The following is a 19,232-nucleotide window of genomic DNA, read 5'->3' as shown; positions in this document are numbered from 1 at the left end:
ATTTAAATTGTGTATTTTGGAAATAAATAAATTTTATGAAAATCAACATTTTATTTTCATCTTATATAATTATTTCTTCTTATTAAGAGCTTTGTCTGCGCCATCCAGATATTTTTTGGGAAGACCATATTTTTCAATAAGAAGCTTTGCCATGAAGTGTGTCTGAAAAGAAACATTACTCATTAATTTTATTTAATAAATAAAATATATAATATTTATGTTTAATCAAATGAAAATATATTACTGTAACTTAAACAAATAAATTCTTACAAAGCAATGGTGTATAATTATTTAGTTCCCAATTACTACCAAAAGTCAATAAAGAGGTTAATATTACAAATGAGTTTCGACATATTAAATATTGACTAAATTTTAATAACTATTTCATATTCAATCATAGAGTAATGTAAAGTAATAAAATACATCAAACATTTAAAGTTATTGTAAATTTCATAGAAAATACTCTTTAATGATAAAAAGCATTATTTTTTATAAATTATAGTTAAAAAAAAATTATTTTTTGTAATATTTATGTTTACCAAATTGTCATCTATTTTAGATAAAAGAGCTTGTAACACATACCATAGATATAGTATTATGTATGATGTGGTGAACTTTAATAAATAAATATGTACATCTAAATGACAATGGTTGATGTATTGAATCAAAAAAAAATTCACATAATATATACTATTCTCAATATTTAATTAAATATTATTATAGAAAGATTTAGTATTATTACTTCAATTTAATTGCAAAGGTTGAATTGATTTTTAGATAAAAATGTATCCTTAAAATTGCAATTGCATGCAAACATATTATTGTTTATTGAAGTTCAATAGGAAATTATAATCAAAATGCTGCCTAAGCTCTGACAATTATATGGGTAGTTCTTATATAAGAGGTTTTTCGTCTATGGAGGAGACGGCCAAGGAGAAAAGTTGGAGTTTTTCCATTATATATATATATTATGACTTTTGGCCCGTTTATGTAACTACTCACGTAAGGGCAAGTTACTTAAAACATATTTTGTCACTTTTTAGAGGGCCAGGGTAAATACATCAGACAGGGTAGAGACATGAAGATCAGGGTAGATACGTATTTGACCAGGGGAGATAATTAGAAGCAATAAAACAAAGAATACAATTGAAATAATCAACTTTTATCAAAGATTGTTCTTGAAATTTATAATCAGGCAACATTTTTTATCATATTTATTATAAATCAGACTAAATGCGCCGTTTTTAGGCGTTTCTTTGGATGTCGACAGTTGTTGAATATTCTTTATTTGGTGCTTGTGATCTTACGAAGTTATTATTTGTTCAATGTCAAATGGAGTCTCGTTTTCGGACTCTGAATTGGGGCCGTAAACATCCTCGACTCGGAGACGAGATTTTTTATTAGACGACTATGTCATGGTACCAAGCTTAAAATGATCGCAATGTATATCTTCACTGCAAAAGCAGTTTAAAGACTTCATTTTCAATGTTGTCGCATCTTCAATGTTCCATGACACCTGATGGACGCGCAAAGTACCAGCAAAAGTCTTTATGTGTGTTTTACCACTAGCAAGCAAAGCGTCTTTGTCTGAAATATCTTTGTCATTTATAACGAAAATATTAATGCTAGGACAGTTTTTCTGAATAGCATCTGACTAATCCCTCAGACAGGCTATATCTTTATTATTATCTTTGCCACTAGCTACTAATAGGTCGGCTGATCTTTTGCAAACAGCACCGACACCATCTGGAACACCCTTACCGTGTCCAGCTTCATGGTAATTCCAGGTAAAGTCTCTAAGAGCTGGGTAAAATTTTATTAAATGAGTGACAAGAAAATAAAAGATGTATTTGTTGCGATATTGTGTTACGGGTCCATCGCTCCAAAAAATAAGGATCTCTACTTCTGGTGGCAAGCTGTTCAAAATTGGCTGTAAGTATGTCCATATAGCTGGAGGCGAATTTAACAAATATTGTGACATCGAACAATAGCATGTTGTCTTTACTTCACCTGATGCCTCTTCTATCGTGTAAGTTACAACTGTGTGCAGACATCTGTTGACGTGCACCTCCAAAATGGAATGCTTGAGTTTCTTCTGCGTATTTTGTTTATAGTCACTAAGGTCCACGTGAATCACAGCTTTTCTTACTGTCAAATTTGTCTTATTAATTTTAAAAGCAGAATGTTGGTGGACTATATTCAGTTCATGGTGAAGAAAATACTCCAAGTTGTCTTCTAACTGCATAATCAAATCACGTAGATATATCTGAATAACCTTTTTCAAATATTTAGTCACCTTTCTGGTCTTATTCGTTTTAGGATCAGTTATATTGGTAGTCTTGGATTGCCACTTTCTGCAAAAAATTGGATTACTAATATCAAATTCTTTGTATTGAAGTCCTTTATTTTTATAAATTATACGAAGAAGATTTTGATGGTTTAAAATTGATGTAACTTTGGCTTGGAATAGTGCCGTAAGAATCAGATCCATATTGGCGTGTGTAACAAACAGACAATAAATAGGTGGCACAATTACTATAGTAATCTTACCAGGGGAAAGACGCCAGGGGAAAGACGTTTTCATAACATAATACATTATTTTGGTTTATCCAAGAAAGTTTTCAACTTATAATAAAGCAAGGTTTGACTATTACAGTATTACTAAATTAGGTCAGGAATTGCAAATAAATAAAATGATAATTATAACTTTTATTACTTACCAGTGGAGAGACACAATGACCTTGCGAAACCATTGCATCCCACGTTCACGTCACAACATCTGGCAAATGGCGTCGATCTAACCGCTTCTGTGCTTAGTATTGCTAACTTCACGTTGTTAAATGTCAATGAGCGAGTTCGGGAATGTGGCCATCTTATATTTTATACTGTAGCAGGGGTGCGAATATTGCCAGGGTAGATACACAAAAAAAGCGGGACAACAATTAAGTTTAAAAAATTATTGAAAATAAGCAAATATTTTTCAATTTTTCTTTAATAATATTTAAGTATATTTAATTAAGTTTGTGGTAAACATAGTTTGGTTTAGCAAATAATACAAATATTGTATGTATTGTATGCTAGTTAAGCTAAAACCGGTAAGGGGACAGGCCAGGGTAGAGACTTTTTTAGACTATATAACGAGTTTTACAAAAATATGCTTTAATGAGACATTTAATTATAATGTTATTTAATAAAGGACATTAAAGTGATGTGATTCATTGCACGAAATAGCAACGTATAGATTAAAAAACCACTTTTAAATAGATTGCCACCATAGTTACCTCTTATAAGAGAATCACCCATATATTTGATACAGTTACATTAATATATATTAAAATATATAAATAAATGTGTGTGTACTTATGTACACGCGTTAGAAGTTATATTTCTTTGGCGTAGTAATTTTCTTCGAGCACTTTAGAGGGACGTTTCCCTTTTCGAATTGCATTTTTCTTGTTCATTTTAATGTTCACTACCAATAGAAACTTTATAATATATACTAATCATCATGATATTTTACAATAAACACTATGTTTTTTTATCACATTGGAACGGGTTTTTTCGTATAGAAATAATTATTTTGTTTTAAATAAACACTACGCCATGACAGACAATGCAACTTGTCGATAAAACAGAGCAAGCGCCAACTAGCGGCCCAGACTGTTTTACCGACGTTTGAACAGATATTCAGGGTGTCCGTTTTTGTGACGGTGTGCGGATGTCGGTTTTTTGTGACGATGTGCGCGCGCATCGTAAAAATTTACTCTCATCATTTTTCCCTAACGCGCCAAAGGAAGTATAACTTCTATAATAGTTTAATGTTTATTAATACAAGTTAAACGGTTACAATAACTAAATTGAAATCTCACCTGATCTCCCTGCAACATTAGCTGATCATGGCTGGCTCCAGCTGACCGAGTGACTCCGCAAGAGGCCGCCACTGCGCGTTGGCACTCTTGCGCAAGAGTCGGTAAAACGAATCCGAACGCTTCTAGATTGGACACTAGTGTCACCTGGTGGATGAAAATTTCGATACTTTTATTTTACAATGATTTGTAAACCACAGGACGCCCAATAAGGGCAGTCGTCGCCGCCCACGGACACTCATTTTTAGTGGGTGCGTTGCCGGCCTTTGAGGAGGATCAATTAGCATGTGTGTGAAATATAAATGTATGTTTGTCAACAATTTCCTCGGAAACTAAAAGTCACCCAGGTGAATTCCAAATTAGGAGATAGTTTACGTTTCATCAAAATATGTTCAGTAGTTTTGGTATCCACATATACAAGTATTATGTAAGAAATAAATAGTGTATCATAAGTTTTCTCTCTCCCTAAAATATGGCAAGGGGGCCATGCATTACTCGTGAATGGGTGCTACTTGTGGTGACTGGTCGGACTTGAAATCGTATATGCGGTGATGTTAGTTATTTCGACTATGTATTTGCGTGTGGTTCCCACGAGAATGTAAGTGCGTGCTCCTATTTCAATATGCCTACTGCTGATAGAGGACAAGTCTTTGTTTTTTTTTTTTAATTTATGTTATTATTAATTACTTGATATGTCATGTGGAACATGGTGTAACGGTTGCAGCTCCTTACAAACATTGTGTAAAACAAAAAACTTGGCGATTAAAAAGAGTGGCGGAGAGTTTATTGCCAGTTCTTCTCTTCCGTTCTACGCCCTTGATTTGAGAACTGGCTCTAAATGTTAAATTAGAAGCATTTCATATATTTTTTTGACGTCCATATGTGTACATTATGTTACCTACATGATTAAATGATTTTTTTACTTTACTATTTGTGTTTTACTATGTTGTGATTCTTACGTCTCACCCATCATACTAATACATATACTATACATATACTCCTAACATTTATAACATAAATTTAAATAAACATTTCACAGTCTACTATCTGCACGTAGCCACACAATTATGAATCATATATATACTTATACAAAACAACATTTTATATGCAATATCCCGATTAACATATAAATCAAAAAACCTTAGATTTCTGTATCTGTTTCATGATCTGTCAATCAAATAGGCAAGTAGTCGGCCTCCTGTGCCTGACACACGACCTCGACTTTTTCGGTCAAAGGCAAGTACTTCACCGGTGACTGACTGATAAATGCGCACATAGAAAGTCCATTGGTGCGCAGCCGGAGATCGATACATTACCTTTTTATTCCCACTCCTGGTGGAAACCTGCATTTGTATTGGATCAATCCTCGTCTTAATAAGTCTCGATGTACCGTCAGCAAAAACTAGTTCAGTGCTCGCTGTCATATGAGAAAGAAGACCAGCCATGAGCTCATCCCATTTCGTAAGAGCCTGTCGAAGAATATGATTTTGATGTATCTTTGTATGTAAAGAAGTTAAAGTGGAAATGGTCCAAGTATTACGTCACGCAATTTTTGGAGATAATTGACTCCCCCCCCCCTCATGTAACGCACCGTAACGTTTTTCTGTACCCAACGGTAAAACGTTTCGTGACCACCCAGTGACTCTTTATACCTAAAATGTAAAGTACTGGAAAGTCGAAAATAATATTAACAATAACGAATAATAATAATTTAATCCCCGCCCCGCATCGTAACGTTTAACAAAAGGACCCCCCCCCCCCAAATTTGTTACGTAATACTTGCACGCTCTCTACTTGGAATGGCCCAGTGGGAAGAAGAGAAGACGCCCAGAAACTTGGAACTACAATAGCCATCACCTTGAAATTTTAAAATTCTTATAATAATTGGAAAAATGGCGCATTTTTTTAAGAAATTTAAAAACCCAATCTCTATTGTGTTTTAAAACGTTTTTACTTACAAAATATTTTATTTATTATATATTATTTTAAATAAATAAAATTATTGATTTCTTATGTATGCGCCCATCTATTTCAAAAATACAAACCCAATCTCTATTGAATAAAAAAAAATGATTTTATTGGAATCGCTATGGACAAATACACAAACATAAACTATTTTAAGTCAAGTAAACTGTCAAAAATCAGATGTCAAAGCGGTATACCTGCTCCTTAATCCCGGTAGCTTTAGCGAGAGTCGCATCAATTTTGACAGAGCCGCGACCTGAATCCAGCTGTTTGCTTTTCACGTAATCACGTACAATTCTACGCACTTCGTTCGCTGGTAGGGGCGTGCCCTTTCTAAAATATTGTAATATACTTTAATATTTTTTACAATTTTTAATTAAGATACGAAAAAAGCAACAATTTCGAAAGATTTTTCAAGATATTTAAAACAATATTTTTAAAATAAATATGAACAATTTATTACATCAATTAATATTAACAAAAATTGAGTAAATAATTAATAAATATAACTAATTATTAATAAAAATAGTTAAGCGTTAATTTTAAAATACTGAGCGTTCAAGTATTACGTAACGCAATTTTTGGAGATTATTTACCCCCCCCCCCCCCCATGTAACGTGCAGTAACGTTTCTCAGTACCCAGTGACTCTTTAGTTACTATTATGTGGTCGAAAAAAATATTAACAATAACGTGTAACTCAATCCCCTCCCCGCGTCGTAACGTTATCCCCTCCCAAAATACGTTACGTAACACTTGAACGCTCCCATACTTGGTTCAAAGTATTTTTTTAAATAAATTATTTTAGCGTAAAATGAAGGTATATCTTTAATTAATACTATATAGTATATTAAAAAACTTACTTGAGGGGCAAAAAGAGTTCCAATACGTGTGCAGTAATACAATACAATTCTCGCACTACCGGTGGCTGATACTCGAGTACGGGCGCAGACACTTTAGGCTTCACCGCGGTGTGTGAACGCACTGCCGGGTGCAACATTTGCACTGACACCAGTGCGTCAACACCTTTCTCTATCTCCTTCACTTCTACTAGACCTTCCTGCAGATAAATCTTTACTATTAATGTGTTCAGAGCAGTATTGGCTTAGTAATTATAACGTGTGACTTTCATCCCTAGAGTCGTGGGTTCGAACCCCGGCTGTGCACCACTGTGCACATTTACCATTTATATGGTGAAGGTCTTATGCCTTAGACTCAAAAAGTTGACATGTGTCAGACACAGAAAACTCATCATCTTTAAGTCTATCAGAAAAAGCAAATGATCACGGAACAGATACATAAATCTGAGGCCTAGACCTAAAAGGTTGTAGGGCCACGTTTATATGTATAAAATCTATCTCCTCTCTCTGCCTTTCGAAAAATATAGTATCTTTTTATAAGTATGCTATTTAAATCTGGCGGCTTCAACACATTTACACTTTGTGCTTGTGTAGTGTCTGTGAATAAACGCGAGGCGTGACGTCACACTGAATATGCATCACGAAAAGACTGTTCGTCTCTCTCGCGCTCGGTCAAACTTATGAGTATAAAAGAGACAGAAAGAGCGTACTAATTCTTTAAAGGCCGGCAACGGACTCACGAACACTCTGCATTGAGTGTCCATGGGCGGCGGTATCTCTTAACATCAGATGAGCCTCCTGCCCGTTTGCCCCCCTATAAAATATATATATATATATATATATATAAATTATTATTATTAGTTATTACCCTTTGCATTGCCTCCAGGAATTTGCCCATTTTCTTAAAAGAGGATTTCTTTACATCTATGGTACGGTCTGGAGGGCACAGCGACATCAGATAATTCCTGAAATTTGACAATAATCATTTATACTCTATGGCGCATAATTTAGTCATTATAACAATACTGCTTTATTAATTTATCTATTTGATAATTTAAATTTTTTTAGATTTATTATCTATAGTTTTTTTTGTCTAATCTGTTAAAATAAATTTAATAGCTATCGTGTTTAATACGTGTGTAATCAAATTTAATACATAATTTATTTTTTTATTCAAATAGCGTCATCTGTTTTTAATTATTGTAAAAACCCAATAAAAAGTCGGGTTTGATAGTTTTAGACGTGACAATGTCGCACGAAAATTCATGACTCATTGTCCCGTTACGCTCATTGTACGCAAGCGCCGCATCTATATCTCTTCCACTCGACGACTTAAGTATGCAATAATTTCATCAAGCTAGCATGTTTTATTCTAAGCAGCTATTATGTTTTATTCGTGTGTGGATTAAAAAAAAAACATTAATATATTTATTTCCTTAATTTGAACATTCGTTGTTTAAATGTTATTATTTCATTTCTATTAAAAAGTTTACATGTAGTGTCAAAGTCAAGCTAAAAATATTAATTTTCCCAACATTTAAAATAAAAATGCATCTATGACAACAAACTCTACACAATATATATATTTTTTTTAAATAAAACTCACTTGTATAAAAGGTTGGTTTTGAGGGGTAATTCAACATCTTTTCCATGTATTTTGAGGAATGAGAGAAGACACCATCTCAATAAACCATCCATGTCACTTGGTATACCATCTTCAGTATCAGAGCATTCTGAAAGAAAGTTAAATTTTTGAAGTTATACTTCTTTAGGCGCGTTATGAAAAATTGATGAGAGTGAAATTTTACGATGCGCGCGCACCGTGACACAAAATTATCAGTGTGATTATAGCCGGCGCCGAGCGTGCGCGAGCGAGATGGGAATAACAATCAACAAGTAAAAAGAAATAGAATATGCGTGAAGTTAGCAGCAATGCCAAGAATTTTGAATGACCATAATGATCTTTGTAGTACCTTTTAAACAAATAAAGGAGTTTTAATTATTTTTTCAAAGTAATTTAGCAATGCTTATTCACAAAGACCTATTGTTACTTAGTTAAAAGGTTATGAAACATACCTAATTATTTTCATTATTCAAGTGCGAATTTTATATGTGCGTCTGAATTATAATCAGAAGTGATTTAAATTGAATATTTATATCAATACTAATTAATATTAGAAAATAAGACTCCTTTTCCAGTCTTTGATTATTTAATTGTAATTAATTATTTGTATGCAATCAAAAACCATTTTTAATAATGCCAAAGAAGTATAACTTCTTACGCGCGTACATAAGTACATCAGCACCATTTTTTTTAATGTTACCAATAATTCCCAAAATTAAAATAAATAATGTTATGCTTCAAAATACAATTTTTTTCTTATTAACACATTAATGAAAGTTATTTTGATGAAATTTACTCCTTGAGTTGCAATATGTAATTTTGTAAAATCAAAAACCATCATGATTTAGCCTGTTTCACTCTTAATCTAATAGGCAAGTAGGTGATCAGCCTCCTGTGCCTGACACATGTCGACTTTTTGGGTCTAAGACATGTCGGTTTCTCACTATGTTTTCCTTCACCATTCGTATGTTAAATGTGCACATAGAAATTCCATTGGTGCACAGCCGGGGATCGAACCTACGACCTCAGGGATGAGTGGCACGCTGAAGCCACTAGGCCAACACTGCTCAAGAAAGTTTAATAGTTTTCTTAATATTAGACTAGCCGTTTCCCGCCCGCTTCGCTGGGCGAATTAAAATAAGAAATAAATAAAATTTTATGTTTCATTATTATTATTTTTTCATATTTTTATTATTCTTCTTTTGGTAGGGGAGCCCACGATGCTAAATGGGGATTTACTCGAGCGTCGTAGAGACCTATTGGGATGCAAAGCTTAGATAATAAGAAGAAAAAAATGTTATATGATATATATACCTTTTCATCGGTGGGGGAAGCGGCTATAGATTGTTAAATATGTAAAAAAAAACTGTTGCATCGACATCCTCGAGCGCGTCAGATATTGATAGCATCAATGCCCTACGTATTTTTAATAATGTACGTATGTTAATCTGATCGTTTGCATGATGCGGGTGGTTGTAATTAAGGGTTGAAAATGAAAAAAAAAAAAATTTTCGAGCGCGTCAGATTTTCTAAGGGAGTGTTAAGTGCACCAAAAAAAAGCTCTCATTCACTAATCTGACGATTTCGATGGGACGCAAACCCACGGCCATTTCCATAATTTGCAAAAAAAAATCGCAATTTTGAAATACGGGACATTTCACGTGAAGCGGACAGGGAAAAAAAAGTGAGGTTCTGAAAATCGACCATATTCGGCCCATTTGTACTTCTAGTAGGTATGAATGTGTACGCAAAATATTTTTTTTGTATAGTGTATATTTACCAAGTTATAGGTTTCAAAAGAACTGTCGTTGATTGGTACTACAATTTTTCGAAAGTAATTTTTCGAATATAACAAATCTACTTTAAAATATTTTACATAGCGATACATATTAAAAATATACTGTTCTTTTTGACAGTAAAAAAAAAATTTAAAATTTAAAAAAAATTAATGGCCAAAACCGGAAGTAAACTTTTCAAACCAGAATTACAGTCACTTCGACCAATTTTTTTTTATTTTTTTTTCTTTCAAAATATAGCTTAAATGATAATGAAAGTACACTAGAAAATTTAAAATGGGATCTTTATTAGTTTAGGAGATACGTTGAATAATATACACCCGCGTCGCAAGGGGCGCCATATGTAGCGCTTGCAAGGTTGAGCAGTTTGCGCGATATTGCAACTTTATTAATATTTTATATCGTTTTAGCGTATATTTATCCTCATTTAATGATATGAAATAAGTTTTATTAATATAATATAATATAAATATAACTACATAATACAAATATAAGTTAATAATATATTATAAAGAAAAAACGTTTTTGGAGTAGATATTTTTTTTAGATATTTTCCTTAAATTTTTAAATTTTCGATGAAGTACCAAGTGAAATGGGTTAAAACATCGATCACCGTACGGCGCCATTAATAATAATAACTGTCACAGATTAAAACGTGCACAAGTCGCTGAGCGGTTAAAGCAACACTAAAGTTTAAGTTACGAAACCGCTAGGCGTCATATTTCTATCTCTTTCTTGTAGATAGGTTTGACCGTTTGACTCTATCTGAGACAAAAAAGTACTACACGTTACTAACAGATGGCGCTATTAGTCACGTTTCGCAAATAATAAAACTTTTCTACTGCTCCAAAAACGTTTTTTCTTTATAATATATTATTAACTTATATTTGTATTATGTAGTTATATTTATATTATATTATATTAATAAAACTTATTTCATATCATTAAATGAGGATAAATATACGCTAAAACGATATAAAATATTAATAAAGTTGCAATATCGCGCAAACTGCTCAACCTTGCAAGCGCTACATATGGCGCCCCTTGCGACGCGGGTGTATATTATTCAACGTATCTCCTAAACTAATAGAGATCCCATTTTAAATTTTCTAGTGTACTTTCATTATCATTTAAGCTATATTTTGAAAGAAAAAAAAAATAAAAAAAAATTGGTCGAAGTGACTGTAATTCTGGTTTGAAAAGTTTACTTCCGGTTTTGGCCATTAATTTTTTTAAAATTTAAAATTTTTTTTTTACTGTCAAAAAGAACAGTATATTTTTAATATGTATCGCTATGTAAAATATTTTATAGTAGATTTGTTATATTCGAAAAATTACTTTCGAAAAATTGTAGTACCAATCAACGACAGTTCTTTTGAAACCTATAACTTGGTAAATATACACTATACAAAAAAAATATTTTGCGTACACATTCATACCTACTAGAAGTACAAATGGGCCGAATATGGTCGATTTTCAGAACCTCACTTTTTTTTCCCTGTCCGCTTCACGTGAAATGACCCATACTCAAGCGCGTCAGATTAAGATATATGTGGTTCATCTTTATGTTCTAAACGTACTGTCTCATAGTCTGACGATTATCTAGAGGGATTCGCCTGATCTGACAAAAAAAATTTAGAAAAACGGTTCACCTAAAGGGCCATCCCTGCAACTTCCCGCTAATTCCATTCCTGGGCGCTTAAAATTGATATTTTGAGCTCGCTGAGTTCAAAGAAATAACATTTCTATGCATTTGAGCTCTCCCAGCTCGAAAGTCTGATAGAAGTTTCATAAAACACTATTTTTGGAATTTTCAAACCGCAATAACTTTTGAATGGATCAAGCAATTTTCACGCGGTTGGCGGCATTCGACGCAGTTTTATCATCATCATAAGTAATTTTGCAATTTTAATTGATCGAACCACAAATTTCGGAGTAATCCAGAAAAAACACTTTTTCGGGTTTCTTTCGTTCACGATATCTCTCGAACTAATCAACCGCTTTTGACCAGCTTGGTGGCGATCGACGTGGTTTTTTCGAAGCTCAAAGGCGGATTAGTTTTTGAAGTTGATCAATAAAGAAACCACTTTAAAAAAAAAAACTTATTTTTTTAAGATTTTTCAAAATCTATCGGTCCGAATCGGTTCAAATTCACAGGAAATGTAATTTTGAGGGAAATATTTAGAACGCCGTTTAGTAGATTCCGATCGGTTAAAGGAAATGTAGGCATCACGCAGCTGCACGCATTTAACTTTATAGACGATTTTTTGTTATTTCGGCTTGCGGAAATCGTCAGATTATATATTTTTCATTATTCTTGAATAATTTCCTTCAAAATAAAAAAAAAATTAGCTACGCTCGAGAATGTCGAGATGACGTTTTTTTTTTACAACTTTGTTGCCCTCCCCTTTTTTTCCGTCACTCTCAAATTGTCAGATTAGTGGAATATACACTTTTTAGGATGTAATTAACTCACCCTACCTTAATCTGACGCGCTCGGGAATTTCTGATGGTCAATTTTTTTTTACTAATCTGATCCTGTCTCCTTCACGCGCGGCCTTATATATGGGCCTCATATTTTGTGGAGGTACTTAACCGGGTACAAGGTATCCCCCTATATATTAATCTGCCGCGCTTTAGTAAATCCCGAAATCCCCTCTTGGGCTCCCCTACCATTTTTAACTTCCCGCTAAGAAAATTGAATTTTCGAAAATCGAGTTTTTAACAGATGTTGACGTTTTGAGGTTCTAGGAAGCCTCCCCGAATGTTTCCGCGGTTAAGTCCGTATGTCTGTATGTATATTTGTGTGTATATATGTGTATATTTTTTTTAGATATTTTCCTTAAATTTTTAAATTTTCGATGAAGTACCAAGTGAAATGGGTTAAAACATCGATCACCGTACGGCGCCATTAATAATAATAACTGTCACAGATTAAAACGTGCACAAGTCGCTGAGCGGTTAAAGCAACACTAAAGTTTAAGTTACGAAACCGCTAGGCGTCATATTTCTATCTCTTTCTTGTAGATAGGTTTGACCGTTTGACTCTATCTGAGACAAAAAAGTACTACACGTTACTAACAGATGGCGCTATTAGTCACGTTTCGCAAATAATAAAACTTTTCTACTGCTCCAAAAACGTTTTTTCTTTATAATATATTATTAACTTATATTTGTATTATGTAGTTATATTTATATTATATTATATTAATAAAACTTATTTCATATCATTAAATGAGGATAAATATACGCTAAAACGATATAAAATATTAATAAAGTTGCAATATCGCGCAAACTGCTCAACCTTGCAAGCGCTACATATGGCGCCCCTTGCGACGCGGGTGTATATTATTCAACGTATCTCCTAAACTAATAGAGATCCCATTTTAAATTTTCTAGTGTACTTTCATTATCATTTAAGCTATATTTTGAAAGAAAAAAAAAATAAAAAAAAATTGGTCGAAGTGACTGTAATTCTGGTTTGAAAAGTTTACTTCCGGTTTTGGCCATTAATTTTTTTTAAATTTTAAAATTTTTTTTTACTGTCAAAAAGAACAGTATATTTTTAATATGTATCGCTATGTAAAATATTTTAAAGTAGATTTGTTATATTCGAAAAATTACTTTCGAAAAATTGTAGTACCAATCAACGACAGTTCTTTTGAAACCTATAACTTGGTAAATATACACTATACAAAAAAAATATTTTGCGTACACATTCATACCTACTAGAAGTACAAATGGGCCGAATATGGTCGATTTTCAGAACCTCACTTTTTTTTCCCTGTCCGCTTCACGTGAAATGACCCATACTCAAGCGCGTCAGATTAAGATATATGTGGTTCATCTTTATGTTCTAAACGTACTGTCTCATAGTCTGACGATTATCTAGAGGGATTCGCCTGATCTGACAAAAAAAATTTAGAAAAACGGTTCACCTAAAGGGCCATCCCTGCAACTTCCCGCTAATTCCATTCCTGGGCGCTTAAAATTGATATTTTGAGCTCGCTGAGTTCAAAGAAATAACATTTCTATGCATTTGAGCTCTCCCAGCTCGAAAGTCTGATAGAAGTTTCATAAAACACTATTTTTGGAATTTTCAAACCGCAATAACTTTTGAATGGATCAAGCAATTTTCACGCGGTTGGCGGCATTCGACGCAGTTTTATCATCATCATAAGTAATTTTGCAATTTTAATTGATCGAACCACAAATTTCGGAGTAATCCAGAAAAAACACTTTTTCGGGTTTCTTTCGTTCACGATATCTCTCGAACTAATCAACCGCTTTTGACCAGCTTGGTGGCGATCGACGTGGTTTTTTCGAAGCTCAAAGGCGGATTAGTTTTTGAAGTTGATCAATAAAGAAACCACTTTAAAAAAAAAATCTTATTTTTTTAAGATTTTTCAAAATCTATCGGTCCGAATCGGTTCAAATTCACAGGAAATGTAATTTTGAGGGAAATATTTAGAACGCCGTTTAGTAGATTCCGATCGGTTAAAGGAAATGTAGGCATCACGCAGCTGCACGCATTTAACTTTATAGACGATTTTTTGTTATTTCGGCTTGCGGAAATCGTCAGATTATATATTTTTCATTATTCTTGAATAATTTCCTTCAAAATAAAAAAAAAATTAGCTACGCTCGAGAATGTCGAGATGACGTTTTTTTTTTACAACTTTGTTGCCCTCCCCTTTTTTTCCGTCACTCTCAAATTGTCAGATTAGTGGAATATACACTTTTTAGGATGTAATTAACTCACCCTACCTTAATCTGACGCGCTCGGGAATTTCTGATGGTCAATTTTTTTTTACTAATCTGATCCTGTCTCCTTCACGCGCGGCCTTATATATGGGCCTCATATTTTGTGGAGGTACTTAACCGGGTACAAGGTATCCCCCTATATATTAATCTGCCGCGCTTTAGTAAATCCCGAAATCCCCTCTTGGGCTCCCCTACCATTTTTAACTTCCCGCTAAGAAAATTGAATTTTCGAAAATCGAGTTTTTAACAGATGTTGACGTTTTGAGGTTCTAGGAAGCCTCCCCGAATGTTTCCGCGGTTAAGTCCGTATGTCTGTATGTATATGTGTGTATTTGTGTGTGTATGCATGTGTGTGTGTGTGTGTGTGTGTGTGTGTGTGTGTATGTGTGTGGCCGTATGTAAATCTCTATTAACTTTGGACCGATTCGAACCGGTAGAAGTCTCACCAGTTTCAATTGTGTCTTCTAAATTTTCTTCTTCTATTATTTTATTATCCATTACATTATCTGGAATTAATCTAGGTTCATTGACAACCGGAGCTTCAGGTACCAAGCTGGGCCACTCCTCTTTTACTTGTAGGTTAAGCTGTAATGTTAATTTAAATAGCTTTAAAACATAATATGATAGGCCGGGAGATAGTGACACAAAATAGTGGGTCATTTGTACCAGTACAGGTACAGGTACAAATGGTTGAAATTTTTGATGTGAAACATCTATAGCCGCACGTAAAACCGATTTCTGGCGTGGCGACGCATGCCGTGGCGACGCGTCGCCACTCTATATGATGGTATATACAGTCTATATTATGCAGTAGTGTGTACGGTGTGTGTATTTCGAAGTCACTGATTAAACGAATTAAGTAGTCACGATTTGAAATAAATTTGTAAATTTTTGTATTTAATGAAAATAAATTTTATTCAATAAATAGTCATCGTTATCTTGAAAAAAATCTATATTTAATTTAAATACATATATATTTTCTCAAATGTTTCTCTGTTCTCTCAGCTTCTCAGTAACGGTCATCTGAGAGTAAATAATACAGTTAATTTATCCTTATATTTATTGAAGACTTATATAGATTGTAAGCACAATAGACCCCCCCGTCTTTGATTTTCTTATTTGGTGATTATGTCAACAGTAATTAATTATAAACTTTTTTACACATATTACCCACATTGTCTATGCTTCAAAACGAAATGCATTTTCCTACAAAAAATTTATATATTTATTACCTTTGAGAGCTTTGCTTACTTTTACTGACAAGAGGAAGGGGTGGCGATAAAATATATGAATACTTCTTAAATGAATTACATTATTTACTGTCAGATAACCATAGCTGAAAGGCTCTCAAATTCTAATAAAATTGTGTTACATCAAAGTTTTATGTAAAATTTAACTAAATAAAAAAATAATAATATTTAAATAAAATATACCTGACCCATATCTTGTATAATGGAGTTAACATTTAAACCGTGCTGTAGTTTTGGCCTTTCTATCTTGTTAAACTTTAGTTCTTTACATAAATTGTCGCCTATTACATGTAAAACTTCTAAACATGTTCCCCTGAAATTGAAAAATACATAGATTTTAGCAAGCTTATCCTAAAGTGTAAAAAAAAAGTGATAGATGCCTTACATTATGCCCTAAAATAGAAGTGGTAATGGGCGGGGCATGATACACAGATAATAGGTGGACCTTAAAGACAACTATATGGAAAGGAGGAAGGAATAGAGGTCCCCAAATAAAAAGGTGGATAGAAGAAATAGAAGCGGTAGCAAATGAATGGAGAAAGAGAGCCATAGACAGAGTCAGTTGGAAAAAGCTGAAGGAGGCCTTTACCCGTCATGAGGTTACGATCAACGGTACTGAATGAAGCTAGAATATAGAATAACAAGCAAAAGAAAAAAAATGGATAAAAACGTAACATAATCTAAACTGTATATTTTAATTAACTTTTGTCATGATTGGAAAAAAAAAAGCTTTATTATTATTATCCTAAAGAATTGCATTCAATGGCCGAGTGGCAAGTGATTTGTCAACACAATATTCACTTATAATGTGAAAGAAAACGTCTTGAGGCATGTAAGACACAATAAACTAATGTCAGGCGCACAAGAAAACAGATACCTGAGGCCCAGACCAATATTTATAGATCAACTGGTTTTTTTGAATATATTAATTACATATCACATAAGAGACTTAAATAATATAAACCAATAAGGAAACTGAAATTGGAAAACCACTAAATATAGACTGAATCAAGTGCAAAAATTGATAGTAGGTAAAATCATAAAATAATTTATAGTGAGAATGGGTAGAGGGATCATTGCAAATTTCAACTAACAGTATATTATTAGCTAACAACTAACAGTCCAAAGGTGCTCACTTAAAATTGGTTAAATATACAAATAATTTGGAGTTACTGTCATTGATCTGTCAAATATTCAATTTAATTTGGCTAAATAAAAAGGAATAACAATATTAGTGTTGTTTAGTTTCTCAGTTTAAATTAAAAATTGTAAGTAAATTACCAACATAGATGCTATTAGAAGATTTCCTGAAGACATCATGGCTCGCCCTACAATAGCTGCTGCTGAATTGTCATCTGTACATACTGCAAGTAATGATCCTCTATTGAATCGTGGAAAGTTTGTGGGGTCTGTGACAACTCCAGGGGCATAAAGTGGCACCCCACCTTGCACCTGTAATATTGAGCATATCTATTATTCTTGATATTGTCTTTTTGAGTCTGATTCTTATATGAGACTTTCATTCTTGATGTTTCTGGCAGTACAATTATTGTTTCAGGTGGGTTTTTATAGCAGACACAGTTACAGTCACTAAACTCTAAACTTATAATAATTTATAAAGAGAATTCTATCTTTAATTCTATTTTATTGTATATAAGATTCTAAATAAAGTTCTCTGCAGCCATTTGAGTACATGTGTATTAAAAGTTCATTAAAAATTCATAAAAATGCTAGGCCAGTACTGTTTTTATATATCACCCTTACAAAAATTACAGGTTTAAGGCTTGTATTTAAATTATGTTACTGCATTGCTTTGAGTTATGCAATAGTAAAACTGGACTCTGTTTTACTCCCGTTTGTCAAAACTCATTACTTTCTTTGCACATATAACAAAATTAAAAGAATGATTTCAGGCAAAGACAGCAGATCAATAACTTGCTTATTTTTTTCTTAAAGAAATATTATTTTTGATAAATGTGTCGTATAAAGTAAAGGTCTAACTATACCTTGCTTAGAACAGGTGAGTGTATAACTATTGTTGGTATTAAATCAGGGACTTTCCAAAGTGCGCAAACAGTAGGAACTAATGTCTCTCCAGTATCTATGATCATCGGCACACCATCCACAGCATAAACACCGGCCGTTTCTCCTGAATGCAATACTAACTTCATGAGATTACATGTCGACTTATTTGGCACGATTTCTTTAAGTTTTTCCTCGTTGACTGACGGAAATCCTTTTTCAAGTCTCTGTATCAAGTGTTTTCTGTAAAAAAGATATATATAAGGATATTTAGAAATAGATTTTCTAGTTAATGAACATAAAAGTTGAATAGGCAATCTAACCGCACTTACTTCTCTGAATTTTTGAGAGTATTTGTGGATTTCAATTTATACGGTTTAGCAAACATGTTTATTAATTCTATAATACGGTTTTGAAGTGGTTTAGATGAACAAAATTAATAAAAACCTGTAATTTTCAATAAGAAGCCTATAAAAAAAATCAAAATACAGCTGACAAATTAGAATGACAATTAACTACCGATTACGACAATTTACATCTCCCCTAAAGACTATAGTGTACTCGTTATTATTGTTATATTGACTGTGTCCTAGGCGTATAGTGTCAACTTCAAAACTTAAAAGTTGTTGGGCTGCTTAGTGCTTCGTTTTATAATTTTTTTATATTTCATATCGAAGACGCACTTCTCTCTATAAATTCCAAACTCTCACTGCCCGATGGGACAGATATGTCCTGTTCCAGTGAAGGGTAGCAAGAACTCCAGATCTTCTTCTAATAGTGCCATCTCCTTTCGAACATTGGTGATAATCATGGCTGCATTGATTTTGGATGCTGATCTTCTGAACAATGACTTGGTCTTTAAACCAAACCATTACCGGATTCAAAGAAGAAAAATAATGTTCATGGTTTTATCAATATTCTTTTTGTTCGTCCGCCCTACACTTGTACCTGATACCTTGTTCGAGATTGTATCAAATCTCGAACATAATAGAACAACGCAGATTTCCTGGTACAATGGTGATAATTACAGCGGGGGTGGTGTAGGTTGATGTTTACTTGATAATTAAACTAATATGCCATAAATATG

At 33.2% G+C, this 19,232-nt stretch overlaps 1 protein-coding gene across 1 annotated transcript; it reads right to left on the bottom strand.

Moving 5' to 3' along the window:
* Nucleotides 1-31: 31 nt before the first annotated feature.
* On the bottom strand, nucleotides 32-18,647 carry LOC125061761 (eukaryotic translation initiation factor 2D). The gene is made up of 12 exons (XM_047667350.1): nucleotides 18,478-18,647; nucleotides 18,130-18,388; nucleotides 17,409-17,575; nucleotides 16,307-16,436; nucleotides 15,320-15,458; nucleotides 8,296-8,422; nucleotides 7,558-7,654; nucleotides 6,693-6,889; nucleotides 6,029-6,164; nucleotides 5,183-5,335; nucleotides 3,870-4,013; nucleotides 32-162 (listed from the first exon to the last, which is right to left on the bottom strand). The coding sequence occupies exons 1-12, from the start codon at nucleotides 18,531-18,533 to the stop codon at nucleotides 70-72; spliced, it is 1,698 nt and encodes a 565-aa protein (XP_047523306.1). The 5' UTR covers nucleotides 18,534-18,647; the 3' UTR covers nucleotides 32-69.
* Nucleotides 18,648-19,232: the final 585 nt, after the last annotated feature.

Source organism: Pieris napi, chromosome 24, assembly GCF_905475465.1.
Source record: "Pieris napi chromosome 24, ilPieNapi1.2, whole genome shotgun sequence".
Taxonomy (NCBI): Eukaryota; Metazoa; Arthropoda; class Insecta; order Lepidoptera; family Pieridae; genus Pieris; species Pieris napi.
Note: the sequence above shows the minus strand (reverse complement) of the source record. Positions and strands in the feature narration are given on the sequence as shown.